The following is a 15,845-nucleotide window of genomic DNA, read 5'->3' on the forward strand; positions in this document are numbered from 1 at the left end:
GACTAAGCATTATCACTTGGTCAACATTTTCTCCCAGCAGCAAACTGATGCTGGTTAACATTGTATTGTTTGTAATATCTGGTAACTGTTGCTATTTGACAGTACAAGGTAATAAGGTGGGATGATACTTTTATAGACTGAGTGCTTTTATCATTAGATGTCTCAGCCAATCAAAACGTGACATCGGAACTAATTGGTATACATTTGTTGCATTAAAACGCAACGATGATAAAGGAACAATAATATTTAGTGTGTTGGAATACGTATCTCAAGCAAGTTTCAAGTCTCAGATTTTCATGCCATGCTGAAATTAATGGAATCCAATGCCTTACTCGAAAACTAAGCAACATTTCGTTTGGAAAATCTTCAGCAGTAATTTCAAGGCAATGTCAATGACATGCCAGCCTACCCGTATCGCCCTAAAGCTGACTCACATACCGCTTCCCTCTTTACAAAATCAACAATGGAACGAATCTAGGACAAACATAAAATATCTTTAATAACTCCTTCAAATGTACAGTAGGTTCACATTATAAACCACTCATGGTAATGGCAACTGGACAGGCTAGTACCAGAATTCAGTAAGAAACTGAATTTAATACTCTTATGTACAGCAGAATTACTCCTTCACATAATTGCAGAGATCCAATGGACTCAAATTCTCAGATATCCCAGCCACACAGAGAAAACCTCCTTCACAGTGAGGACTAGCGAGGAGGGGTTAACTTTCAACAACTTTTGTGTCTCAGGTTGAGCATGATGAATAAGAGCTTAGTACATTACTTAAATTGACAGTTCCATTTAGCAGCAGCAATAGTGCGGCATGAGCTTAACCCATCAGAAACCGGGAAAGCATCGGTGTAATTTTAGATTTTTGCGTTGGCTATTAAAAGATAACAGATATACAGCTTAAGGCATTCGTAGAATCGGCCTCAGGACTTAACTCTTAATGGGTTAAAGTCGTACTGTGTAACATTCATTTGAGTAGTCTTTTTGGCGATGCCTCCCGTAGCTCTATTGTCATTACATCGTGTACGGAATATGGAAGCACAGTTGTAAAAGGAATGCTGCAGCGTCGGTAGCGCCCTGTATGATATTCTGGAATGCAACAGGTTGTCATAAACGCTATTTAGCAACTAAAATACATAAATAAATACATTTCCGGTGCCTATATAATTTCTGAATAAAAAGTGATTAATAATGTTTAGAGAAGTTGTCGAAAACACATTTATGTGGAATGTTATTGTGATAACAGTAAATTAGAAGTTATTTTTGAATAATCTTTCAAAGAAAGTTGCACAGTACGACTTTAAATTACTCCAAATTTAAAAAAGGGGTGTGCAAATCAGAACAGAAACAATTATATCAATTAAAATAGCTCCCCGTACTCTGTAAAAAACATATCTCTGAGATCTAGACAAATTAAAGGAAAAACCTAAATAAATGAGTGGAGAAACATAAGGAATTCCGATGCTTATACAGGTGTACTGCATGATGCGATTACACAATGAACATCCTATGCTATGGTCTGTGGCATGTATAAAGATTCTGATGAGGCCCAGTTGACATAGATTTTGGATCAAGATGGCAAGAGGAAAGTGACTATGAAAGACTGTTATTGCATGGGGCAAGGATGGCAGGAGCCTCTGTCACACAGACGGCTGTCAACATGTCCCATTTGAGGGAAGCGTGACTGCAATTCAATACAAAGTTATTCTGAGTGATCACCTTTATCCTACGAAGAAACATTTATATCCTGAGTATGTTCGAAATAATCATCAAGAGAAAATTATATCGGCAAGGCACACTGAAGCTAATACCTTACTAATACACTTTATATACGTTGTTTTTTTCCTTTAATGTGTCACCAGTCTGTATATGATAACATATGATAATTAATCCTTGTAAAAAAAAAAGGCACAAAGATGTGATCCTCCTATTGCACTCATCTGCATGTTTTGACATACAAGCGTTTGAGCGTGCATGACTACTCTAACACACACACACACACACACACACACACACACACACACACACACACACACACACACACACACACACACACACACACACACACACACACACACACACACACACACACACACACACACACACACACACACACACACACACACACACACACACACAGTAGTCAAATCTATTTTGGTGGTTTTGCATATTGTTTCTGTCCACATGCACAGGTGCACACACGTGCACATATCATCATGTCGGGCAGAAACCTTGCATCTCCATATTTCAACTTTTTATGTTTTTTGTAATAACATAGTGCATCGTAGTAAAAGTAGTGAAAATAGCCAATGTGATGTTGTGAGCTACTTTTGAAAAGAAAAATTCTAAGTCAATTTAGTTTCTGCCCGACAACTCCATCCACACATATAATCATATACATGTACCAAACTCGTTCATACATATGTATGTGTGCACACACGCACGCTCGCGCTCGCACACGCACACACACACACACACACACACACACTCAGTGGACCCAGTCATCATCCTCCTCGTCCTCGGGGAAGATGTCTCGGAGCCAGGGCTGCATGACAAAGCGCTCTCCATCAAAGTGTGTGAAATACTCCTCCAACATGGGAATGTCTGGCTGGAAATATCCAACATAGGACCACTTTAACCACTGTGAACCTGCTGTCCCTAGTCTGTGTTATAGGCGAACATTTCCAAATGATTTGACAAAATAATTAAATAAAATAAGAAATAGCAGATTTACAAGCACACAATGCATAGTTATGCAGTGTGTTGTGAGCTTGTAGATTGTCTATTTGCATTATTTGTGAAATAGGGCTTAAGTGGTCACTTACTGAAAGCATGTTTAATTGGGATAAAATTGCTGTTGCCAATTAGATTTTTCTGCAGTTTCATAAGGTTAGGTTTAGACATGTACAGTATCTGTTAGGTTAGAAGTTAGGGTAAAGGCCCTTACACACCACTAAAGCAATAAAGGATTAAAGCAAAAACAAATCTTGTGTCTGAAAAGGTGACTTTATGGTAATCACATACTTATGGAAATAACAAAAACTATGGAGTTTGCATAAAAAAATATTTCACCCACTGATTTACACCTGTAAACCTATGATGTGACAATAAAGTTGATTATCTCCGATTCGTGAAACAGCAGCGAGAGAGGAGCCCCTGACACTAGCGCTGTGTTTCCTAGACAATTATTTGTAGGCATTACATTTTGTGTATCTATGTTCTTGCTGTTCTACATAAAGTCAACCAGTTGAAGAAATTGCAGATAGAGGCTTTAACCTTTGCTTTTCATGAAACATCCGAGATCATTAGGGTTTTATGGAAGATGCTTCTGAACATGTATTCTATTGCTAGTTTGAAATTTCTAATACTTGTTAATCCTATAACAATGACTGAAATCAGTCATGGTGACTGAGACCTTTAATCAGGTCTAATTGTTGTGTGATTAGTTATCAAATATTACGCAGAAATAAAGCGACGTATCACCGCACTGAGAATCAACCTGGACATCAATCTGTATGAATGAGGGATCAATCTGAATAGTTTTAATGCTAAATTACACCAGTGAATATTTCACATACTGTGTGTGTGTAAACTAAGGCCTTAAGTATTGAAGTTATGGTAAGAGTTAGGTTTAGGCATGCATCTGTTGGGGTTAAGGTCAAGATAAGGCTTACGGTTAGAGTGGATATGGTTAAGGTTAGAGTAAGGGGATATGATGTCAATGCAACGTCCCCAAAGGTTTGTAAAACTAGAGTGGGTACACATTTTTGGAACAGATTCCAATATTAGAATAATTCCAATACTTAAATAAGGGCACATTCTAGAATTATTATTATTATTCAAATGGGGATAGCGAAAGATTAAATGCAGATACAAGTGTTTTCTTAAAAGCCTTCTCTCATTGCACTGGGCTGGTTCAGGTGTACAGTACCGTACTGACCTTCATCCCTGTGATACGCTCCAGTTGTGTTTGGGGGAGGTAGGCCACGCGTACAGAGGACGACCCAGGACCACTGAACAGAACCTTGTAGTGAGGCGTGTTCTCCGCTTTGCTCTCCTGCACAAAGAAACACAAACACACACACACCACACACGCGTCAGGGAAGTGGCTCGTTTGTCCACACCCATCATATGACTTAACATGCCAGCACAGAATTATGAGTTAGTGACTTGAGATTGTTGAGAATAAGTATGGAGTATAAAACTATTTCATCCTCAGATAATTTGTTCGGGTGGTAGTATGCAGCCAGCTTTAGTCTCAGTCATTTGTCTCTGTAGACAAGGGAGAGAACAGGTGATCTATATATATATATATAAGATCTAATGGAATTTCAAGGACATCAATCTGAATATGTGGAGCTAGCCCTTTAACCCTGGAAGCTTCTGTGTGCCTCCAAGAGAACGGATTTATATAACCACCAAGTATAAATCATGTCTTAATCCACAAGGGAGTGTGTGAGAGATTTTGCATCTGCTTTTCAAACAAACACACACACACACACACACACACACACACACACACACACACACACAGTCTGTCTCGCCTCTCCAGCCACATTTCCTCTACTTCCTTAACTTGCAATTCTCCACTAAGCCACCAGATGCTCTCAAACAGACTCAATTCAATTGTATTTAACTGTCTTTACTGTCCCTCCCATCTACACACTTGCTTCCACTCTTATCATCAGTCCTACAGTCACCTATATTCTTTATTGTATTTATATGTTTGTTGTTTATGTGTACCGACACAACAGATCAGAACAACGAGCCGCAGTGGGTGATCACATGACCTCATTCCTCACAAGAAGCTGTGCACAGACTTTATAATCAGAGACGATATGAAACCGAGACAGCCCAACTTAGTTATTTCTTGTATCAGTACCTCACCCCTTTGGGAGACCCGCAGCTGTTCTAAGCCTATTAAAACGACATCTGTCAGACAGACAAATCAGGAGAAATTTCGCTTTGTTTCAGCAACACACTCGCAAGATCTGGCAACACAGATCACAGGACGTTTCTGAGATGAGACGACTCGGGCCCAATAGGCTCTGTGCATAACTGTAGTCCCGGGTTTCTAGAAGGTGGCATACCCCTTTCCCGTTCCAGTTCAGTTTCCCCTTTGCTTCATTTGATCAGCTCAGCAGCAGATTTGAAACACATCCTCATGTGTTTCCCGTTCAAATCTACTGCCAATTAAACAAAACTGTAGGGAAATTAAATGGAACAGGGAAGGGGTATGCCACTTTTTTAAAACCCAGGACTACAGTTATACACAGAGACAATCCCAACGACTCCATTAATGCCTTAGGCACGGTCGCACACACGCTTCAGAAGCATCAGCGACAGTGTCCGCTTCCATTCTATGGGAGCAAGGGGGTGGAGCGTCCGGTTGTGGTGTTTTGACTTGTCACTTTCAACACTGGTAAACATTAAACTTTGACTGGGCATCAACCAATAGGAAAAAAGTGCTGGTATTTCATTTGTAGTTTTATTTCAGTAAGCCAACCACTCCAACATAAGTCAAACAAACTACACAAAAGAAAACTGGCACTGCCTACTACAACCTGCAAGAAAATATGGGAAAATACATCTGACGCCTCGGCATGCATTGGCTACAATGACTCTTATGCAGATGAGTCGAGATGACGTCACTTGTAAGTGCCTGAGTGTGAGAGGATGCGAGGACTCAAAATTAATAGGAATGGGACAGCACTTGAAGGAGTCCTTCATTCATGACCCTTTCAACATCTTTTCTCCTTAATTACTCCTCCTTAATTACACTAGTCAGTTCTTTAGTTCAGGTTATCATGTTCATTTTAATTTGTGTTTAGTTTAGGTTTTGTAAATAAAAAAATTTCAAATTTGTCATTTCCTCATTTTGTTTTTAATCCGGAAAGGGAGCATAAAGAGATCTCTCAAGCCCTCATGCACGTGGCAATTTAACAGAGGGACAGCCATAAATCCTTTTGGACTTCACATGAACGTGCCTGAGTCCATAAGCGCCCAGTCACATGGGCTTCATACCAGTCATAGCCAGCACGAGCCAAGACTTCAGACGCGTTCATTTCCCATGTTGTCTTGCGGGCTGTGGGCAGACAGTGCCAGCAGGAGTTCAGGTTTTCCGGTGTGTAGTTAGTTTGACCGACATTGGTGTGCTGGCTCACTGAAACAAAACTAAAAAAGTGAAATGGCTGTCAAGAAGGATCAACGCATGGCGGTTCGGTCCCATTGGTTGGCTACCGGTCAAGGTTCACCAATGTTGAACCCCATGCATTGGACTTCACACGGTTCAGCACCATCAGCACGCCACAGCGGGACGCTCCGCCTCTTTTCTTCCATATAATGGAAGTGAGCGGGGAAGCTGCCGTGTCTGAAGCGCCATGTGTGACTGGGCCCTAAAGGTGGACATTGGGCCAAACTGTAATCACAAACAGTAGGGTGACAGTGACCATTTAGGAGAACTACACTGACACAAGTGTATATTGTTTCATACCATTGGCGAGGCTTGGAATGACCCATCTTCTCTATACTGTATCAAGTATTTTTTCCCTAATGTAAACCCCCTCACACACAAAGTGGAACTAGGGCAGCTGCTCCAATGAAGGCAGGTGCACAAGCACCGTCGGCTCCCATGTGAGCACATGCACCTCATTCCCTAATCTAGCCGGAGCCATATAAAGAGAGAGTCGTGCCAACGTTAAAGTCTTGCCGAGCAATGTGACCCATAGGCCACATGCGCTGCTAGTGTTTACTGCTAACTTCCAGGAAAAAAAGATCATGGAATGAAAAGGAGTTGACACACTCTCTCATGAGTCATTACATGGCTCTGGCCCACACCAGTTCCACCAGCTCAGTGCTTCTGTTCCCTGCCAGTTCCCGGAGTGTCGATGTTACTTTGTGTTTCATGTCTTGTCTAGTCTCTGTATCGTTATTCAGAGTTTCTGGTTATGTGAATCCTAACTCAGCTGCTGCATATACGTTTGCTGTTTCTGCTTACCTCAGTACCGTCTCCAGAACCATTTCTGCCTGCCTCACCTGCCTGTTTGACATTTGCCTGTTTGGACTTTGGATTCCTGCCTACTCGTTTGAATTCATTAAATGTTGTAGGACAGGTTTTGAACCTCGTACCTTGTACCTCATTCTGTATTTATTACCCACTTAAACCCTATATACGTTGTTGACCAGGGACCCCCAGAGGTCTACACTTGGCCTCCTTGTTTCCCCTCTACACTAGCCTGGTTCCAGACGAATCTGCCTTTGCGCAGTGTCGTGTGATATTGTCTGGCCACGCGAGGCTACCTCTACACCAAATCTCTTCACTGAAAATAGCAGATCTAAAAGCTCACAATACCTTGTCTTGCGAAGCAGTGTGAGCTTGTAAATCGGCTATTTTTGCCAAATGTTCACCTATTATGACATGCTCAGAATGGGGACGCTAGTGTTCTTGTGGTTAATAAATCCACTCAAGTGCACCTGCTCAGCCTCAGGCTGAATGTGGGCCTTTCAGTAGCTGTGACACACCTTCTTTGGTAGCATCATGGAGTGCGTAGCATGTGCTACCGTCAGCTAGAACGATCATCAATTGTATTTGTCAAAACTGAAGTGAAACTGAAACAGACCTTACTTTCATATTCACAAACCCATGTTTTGAGAAGCATACACTGGCTTTCACATGCCACTTACACCATGAATATGGACAACAACAGTAGCACGTAGAACTTTAACTGCTAACCTCAGAATCAGCATATACTTTGTTGATCCACCCTGGAGGTGCTCGGAGCTCGGGGTCCCAGCTCACCACCACCCCAACCAGGCTACGCTTCCTCTCCAGCACCACGTCCCCCACCCGCAGGAACACAAACGGGGGGCGGGGGCTACGCACCTCCTTGGAGGCTGGGGGACAAAATGTGAAAGCAAGTCAGGAGAGCTGAGGGAGTCTAATACGGATACCACAAGTATGCACTAGTCAAGTGTAATTTCCATTTTTGTTTACCATTTAAACCCTATACTTCATTGTATGACAAATAGCTAAAATTGCTCATCTACAAGCTCACAATGCATCGCATTGTGATGCATTGTGAGCTTGTAGACCTATTTTAGACATTTTTGAAAAACTTCTAAATTTGCCATACAAGTGTTTTTTTGGTTAAAAGGTTAAAAGCTCTATAATCTCATAGTAATCATTGCTCATTGCTATTTGCTTTAGTGCAGTGGTAGGCAACAGGCCTAACAAAATATGTTGTAAATAATTTACATTAGCTGACTGACAGTCCAGGTAGAATATGGACAGCAATAGCTTTGAATTGATGAAATCAGGTATGATGAACAAATTGTTCTATTTCCATTTGCCACTTTGAATGTCATGTCTTCACTGTCAACTTTCCTCTTTAGACCTTTGGATGAAATACTTCTCACGTTTAAAAAACAAACCAAAGCGGTGTTTCACACATGCCTTAAATGATACATTGTGTCTCTCCATTTTAAGAGACCTCGAACCATGAAAGAGCTCTTGTTCGAAAAGGAGTATGACTCCGTCTCCAGATAAAATGTTCTTTTGAAACTTTTTGATGAACTTAATATCCTCCAAGTGAAACATTCTAGGACGCATGCACAAAAAGGATTACATAAGCATTTCTGTGTGCACCTGTAACATTTGATTATGCATGCCTTTCTATCAATTGTTATACCACATCTTTATGTAGTAACTTGTAGGTCCGAGGCCAAACTTACTTGCCGACCCCTTCTATAGTGTGTTCAATAACAGGGGTCCCCGTTCCCCCGTCTCTTCAGCTCTTAAATAAACAGAATATACATTTTCAGGTGGGTTGCCAATTTCAGCCATCCAGGAGAGAGTACCCATTTATCAGCTTCAACTTTAGTGTTCCAGATCCAATTTTGTCTTCTCACTTCTTTGAGTCATCACTTCCAATTAAATGGCAAAAGGTGCATTTATTTAGCGCTTTTATCCAAAGTGCTTTACATAGATTGTGCATTACATTCACCCATTCACACACACACATTCATACACCGATGGCGGAGGAAACCATGCAAGGCACCAACCTGCTCATCGGGAGCAATTAGGGGTTCAGTGTCTTGCTCAAGGACACTTCGACATTAACCCTGGGGGAGCCCGGGATCGAACTGGGAACCTTGCGGTTCCCATCCGGCCGCTCTACCGGCCACTCTACCCATGAGCCACTGCCGCCCATTTACACTCGTTTATCCTGTATGAGTTCTCTCTCCTGATTGGATACAATTGGTATCTTGACCTGAAAATGTATTTTCTGTTTACTAGAGCTGGAAAGACAGGGAGAACCCTTTTACCGAACAAACACTCTTCTAGCAGTGGGACCGTGGGCCTGAAATATGTTTTGTTAACAATTTACAATATCTAACCGACAGTCCCATAAACTGTAGTTAAGACATAGATAGTATTGGCTTTGGATTGATGAAATCGGGTAGGATGATTAGTATAGTATTAATAATAGTATTTCCATTATTTGAATAATATGTTTGACTGTCAGCTTTCCTCTTTAGACTTTTGGATGGAAAAAAAAACGGAACGGTTTCACATGCCTTAAATCAGCCATTAATTGTGTTTCCTAATGGCTTAGAAAAACATTGGCCCGAGGCCAAACTTACTTGCTGACCCCTGCTCTATAACAATAATTGCTGTTAGAATATAGAGCTATTTAACACTTAAGTTAACAAAATAAAAATACCCGTACTGCACCTGGATACGATAATGGATTTACAAACTTATTCTTAGCTTTGTTATGAATATTTCCCTCGACCCAAAAGTGCCAAACATGTCAGAGTATGTAGACACAAACCTCCAAAGTATCCCTGAGCGTTGTCATAAAGCATGACCTCTAATGCAGCTGACTCAGATGTCACGTCTTCCTCTGCAAAACCAACCAGCGACCTACAGAGAAAATAATATTGTCACTCGGTTTGTGTACAGTATATCGTTGCTGAAACCTCTTATCTCCATGTTCTCCATACCCGACAGACGATATCACAGAGTGCATGTTGTATTGTCATGTTCTGCTAATACCATTTTGTCTTAAATATTCCAAAATCTGTCTTAGTTTTCTAGTACTGTCATGCCGCAAAATCTCAGGCCTACAAATCATGTTGTAGCCCAAATATTTAGTTTTGTTGAAGCTGAGAACGTTTTAGCATTCCACTTTCCATTTCTTGATAGATATTCTTTTTAAGTGTGTATTTAAATGCATGATGCAGTTAAAAAATAAATATCAGCCCCTATACACAAAATAAGTAACAAAATCTCGATCCATGCTACAAATTAATTGAAAACATTTTCACTCACTTGATCTGCTGCGAAAGCCACTCGTTCCATTCTGTAGTGGAACCCTCTACAAACGACCTCCACTCCTTCCAAATCCTCAGCAACCTGAAAATCAAAGTTTATTTATATAGCACATTTTCAACGACCAAGGTCGAACAAAAGTGCTGAACAAGAACAAATAAAACTTAACAGGCAAACAGAGCAGAAGAAAACAAATTAAAACAAAGAAAATAATTGAAGGAAGGCAAGCAAATTAAACAGATCACAACAAAAAAAATGAAACAAAAACAGCATATCAAAGTATATAGCATCAACACCCCCGAGGGCTGAGCAGAGGTGAATAGGGAGGGTATTCCTTTTTTCAATATTCTTGAAAAGTTAAAGCATACTTAGATAAGGCATATTGATTGCCGTGGGTACATTCTGGTGTTGTAGCAGCAGCAGTAAGTGTTAAACACAGGATAGAAGGGCTGGGCAACTCACAGAAAATATATCGCAAACGATATTTAGAGCCTCTAAATGACCCTAATCTTCCTCTTGAAGGTTATTTGAATACAAATGTATCGATAATCGACTAAATCGATTAGTGTGATAAACCACTTAAGCCTCGTATTATACTTTGTTGTACAATAGTGGCGTGCAAAAGTAGCGAGCCCGTAATATTAACAGTGCAGATCTTGTCAGTGAACTAGTGCAAAAACACTGTATAAAAAGGCTAAAAAGATTTAACTAATCATGATATTGATTTGAAGTCATGTTGCCCAGCCCTTGATAGCTAGATAGGAGTAGAGAGAAGATAAATTAATAAATGAATAAATAAGACAGTCTGCCATCAGTGTGTGAATGTGTGTGTGAATAGGTGAATGTAATGCACATTGTAAAGCACTTTGGCGAAACGTACATTGTCACTTGTCGTCACTGTAGATGAGGGTAACCTCTAAAATATCCAAATAAAGGTTTGAAATGAAAAAAATATATATAAATGAACCATTTACCATTTACTAGACAGAAGCACTGGGTCTGACTGAGATAACATTATGTATATTCTATCATTAATATAAGTATAAACGTGCAATGTATCACCAGTGAATAGGCAATATACATGAATGTACATCTCTGCCAATACCGACAATAAGCCCCTCTAACCTACTTACATCTAATAACACCAATGAATATATGAAAGAATATTAAGTATGTACAATCAATAGGGAATGAGACATGATGTACAGAAGCTGTCAGCTGGGTATTTCGATAAATAGGTACACTATCAACAGTGAATATAAGACTGATATACAGTATTATAGCCAGCCTTCAACAGCGGGCATCTGGATTATGTCCAGTCTGTCATCAAGGGATAATGAGTATATAAACAGTCCATCAACAATGAATGTATAGTTATCCTTAATAGGCATCTGTCATGGTTCAGTGTGTACAGTACATCCCAGTAGTCCACGTGCAAGTGTGCCAGAGATCCCAAAAACTGAACATTTACATAGCCTAGTGCTTAACCTCATAATACACCCTATTTATTTTGTTTCTAAGATAAACAGCGAAAACATCAAATCTACTAGATAATGAAATATGAAAAAGAAATAACCTGACATGCCCAAAATAGGGACACCAAATGTTGTTAAAAGTGAAGATTATTTGTAAACACGCCATATCCAGACAGAACCAATAAGGTTTCTGCATGTGCGTGTGTGTGTTTAGTGTTTACATTGCATACTGGTTAGGATTAGGATATTTATTATGTGTTATGTGTTTGCAGTAGGCTACTGTATACGGGGCACCATACAGTAACAGTATACAGTAGGTGGGCACCAAGGAAGAGTGGGCACCTAGGTCTTTTTAAATGTAAAAAACTAAAAGATATTTGGAAGATGTAAGTTAAGTAAACATGATTAGAACATGCATGACATTCGACAATTAAGGTCTAATATTTCTACAATTGCTACAAAACCTACATATCCAGTCATGTTGGGACATAAACAAGAAGTTGAAGGATAAAATTAAGTCTGATAATGATATACCGTGCATGGTCTCATCATGTATATACTTTACATTACTTAAGATACTTTTTTTTTTTTTTTTTTTACATTTTAGCCAATTTTACATCGAGGTGCCCAGATGTTCCTATAGTGCCCGCAGCCCACCTATCATCCGACCGTCGTGCAACCGTACCGCGTGGTGGCGTGGTACCGCTCCGTCGTGGTGGGTCCGGTCCACTTGGAGATGAAGTACTGAGCAGGAACCGCAGAGAGGAGCAGCAGCACCTGGAGCACCGTGGTCACCGAGAGCTGAGGCATCACTGCTTCTGGGACTGTCACCTATACGGACCCCCTAGCCAATGTAAACAAGCATGGCTCAGTGTGGAAGCAAGGCAAGGGACACTCAAGTGGGGTCCAGGCAGGCAGGCAGACCCTCAGGGTTCAAATGGACCCTTTAAAAGTCTGTAACTCTGAGAGTGTACCCATGGAACCAAATGGTTCCATGTGTACGCAGTCATGTGAGTCCTTGAAATTAGAAAAGTTTGAGAACCACTGTGGGCTAATCAATCCTATGATAGGATTGAATAGCCCACACAGTGGTTCTCAGGATACCTGTCACGCTGACGTGTGGTATAATATAAAACACACCTGCTTGTAACAGCTTTAGATATAATGTCACTTTATTGGAAACAGGTGCTTCAAAAACCTTACCACCGTGCGTCGTTGAAAACCACATAACAACATACGACATGAGTTGTAGGCTACAGTATCTTCTTCTATATTCAACAAAGTGATTTATTTACTCAATTGTAAGCCTTACCTTGAATGATTCAATCAGATTATCAAAACTATAAGAACTTAATTCGGTCAACTATCTGCGGCGCATTGTGCCTGAGAGGAGCTGATCCTCAGTCCTGTGCTGTGTGTGCACCTGTGTAGGACGGAGACAACTTCAGAGTTCAGACAAGTGAAGTGGTTTCACTTTGGTTCGGTTGGTTGTTTGTATTTACATAAAAACGCGTACTCTCATGCCACTGGCACCTGTGTATTTACATCCTATATTAAAATTGCCGAACTATCGTGTCCGTCCAATCGTTGCAGCCCACGAGAAAGCACCGGACCTGTCGCGCGTCGCCACGTCAGGAGCCGTGGTGCCGTTCACGGATGTCGTCTCCCATCGCAGTTTTGGGGGATGCAGACAGTGGCGCTTTGCCACCACAAGATGGCAACCTAGTCCGTTAAAACGGACTAGGTTTACTAGTATTAGTTTACTGTATTAGGCAGAAAGTGCTTTTAAGTAAACTTTTTGACTTAGGCAGAAATTGTTTTTGAATGTAACAAGCATTCTGATAACGATAACTGGCAGAGAACGTTGGCAATGAGGCGGGGTGAATCAGCAGTGTTAGGAGAGTAGAGTTAGGCAGATATAAATAAAGGCAGATAAATATGACTTTGGCAAAATGAGTTTTTTTTTCTCTCATGATTGCCTAAGGCAGATTGTGATTTTTAATTTCTTCTTTCCTGAAAACATTAAAAATATGACTAAGGCAATTATGCTATGAGGCTAACAGTATTCCAAAACAAAAATAACTATCAGGAGAAAAAAACAGATATGGAAACACAACTGTTTATTTACTTAAAATATGAGTATGAACTAACAGGACAGCAGTACTCCCCCTACACACATACATTCTAACTTTATGCTTCTTTTTTGCATTAACTCTTTTTTTAATATATTTATATATATATATATATAAAAGTATCCAAACTAACAAAGACACCCACTTCAGTCTGTTTACATAAAACAGATTACAGATCCCCTCCCCTCCCTTCCCATCCCTGTCCCTGGAACCCAAGAAGACTCAAATCCCACCGACAGTATGGTGGCTCACATGCAGCCACTTCTCTCTCTCTCACACACACACACGCACGCACGCACACACACGCACGCACACACAGAATGACATTTTACCTCTGACCCACACATACACACACACGCACACGCTTTTGTGACATGTTACAACAGCCCTGTATACATCTAGAATGATGACCCAGACAAGCTCAGGGTCAAAGCGTAGGGCAAAGATGCAGATGGGAAAGTTATAAAAACCTGACTCCAGCGACCTTCATGAAAGCTATTAAAAATCCCAAGCTCATTTGAGCAGCTACACCAAGGCCCCCTTTGAAATAAACCCAGTTTGCTAATGAGATCACCCGTGATGGACTTATAAGGATCATAACTACGGAGAGGGTGGAGGAAATCTGACCTGGTTTAGCTGAGATCAGCTGTCTTAACTGTGGAAGTGGTTGATAAGTATAGGTAGGTTGTGATGTTAAAAGCAGCAGGCAAAGGTGACATAGTCTTTGATAGCACCTCCCCCTGTTGTGATGTATGGATTCTAATGCCTAATTTAAGCTCCGTCGTACAACGGTCGTTGCGTGTGAAAATAGCAGATTTACAATCATTTTATACTTTAGAGTATAAATTGAGCTCAATAGTGGGCCTAAATCACCATATTCTGTTCACTTTAACAAACATGAGCTCGTATCCTATAGCCTGGCATGGCCAGACTAACATCACTGCGTAGATATTAGTCTGGAATCTCTGTGTGGAACCTGCATTTCCAAGGGGAGAATTCGAAAAATGCCTCTATTGATAAACCCGCCCTATATTTGCATACTGGGCCCTGATTGGTGCCCCACAACTTCGGGGGCCGGGAAATCCAATCACAACCGAGCGGGGCCAGACCAAATCTGCCGAGGCCTTTTTTTTTTTTTGCACTGGCAGATTCGTCTGGTTTCCAAGCTGCATATCCTACTTATGAGAGACTTCAATTAGATATTTGGGTTATTTGTATACACTGTATACATTCATGCATACTGTACGTTCAGTTTGCACAAATGGTGTATATTTGTTCCGGGGATCCTAAAATGAAGCAAATCTGTGTATAAGACTTTGACCGGTTTATGATTTGTGATCTGGAGAATACTACTGTACGTGCATACAAAAACACCCTCATTGTGAAGTAAAAAGAAAAAAAAAGAAGAAAAAAAAGAAAAACATTGGTAAAAACAACGATACCGCAAAAGACCAGCTGATTTCATAGCACGTAGTATCATCAAAGGAACACAGGAGATCGAATAAAAGACTGTTCCAGCACAATATAATTCACCTCACTGACCTAACATTGTCTGTGCACGGCAGGGACAGAGACAGGGAGCCAATGAAACAAGTGGATTGTTAAAGTGAGAGTTGTCAAACTAGGGCTGCAACTAGCCATTTTCTTAGCGATTATTCTGTCGATTACTTTTTCGATTATTCGAGAAGCATATTTTTTATTTTAAATTATATTTTTTTACCACTTACGCGTTATTTCATATTTCGTCGCACAAGTGTTGTGCAGAAATACTGAAAATAGCAGATCTTGAACTTTGAGGCTTATCGGCTCAGTATTTTAGAAGATTTTTGACAGTTTTTGAAACCTTTTGCCTACAATGAGATGCCCAAAATAGGGGTAGATTATTAATCAATTATT

General features: G+C 40.5%; 1 protein-coding gene across 1 annotated transcript; it reads right to left on the reverse strand.

The window, feature by feature from the left end:
* Window positions 1–473: 473 nt before the first annotated feature.
* LOC308103872 (uncharacterized protein) lies at window positions 474–13,412 on the reverse strand. The gene is made up of 7 exons (XM_080454079.1): window positions 13,130–13,412; window positions 12,503–12,661; window positions 10,343–10,426; window positions 9,843–9,934; window positions 7,742–7,902; window positions 3,950–4,066; window positions 474–2,617 (listed from the first exon to the last, which is right to left on the reverse strand). Exons 2-7 carry the CDS (start codon window positions 12,625–12,627, stop codon window positions 2,498–2,500), a joined length of 699 nt encoding a protein of 232 aa, XP_080310205.1. The 5' UTR covers window positions 12,628–12,661; window positions 13,130–13,412; the 3' UTR covers window positions 474–2,497.
* Between the last annotated feature and the right edge of the window lie 2,433 nt (window positions 13,413–15,845).

This window comes from Gymnoscopelus braueri, assembly GCF_963280865.1.
Source record: "Gymnoscopelus braueri genome assembly, chromosome: 16".
NCBI lineage: Eukaryota > Metazoa > Chordata > Actinopteri > Myctophiformes > Myctophidae > Gymnoscopelus > Gymnoscopelus braueri.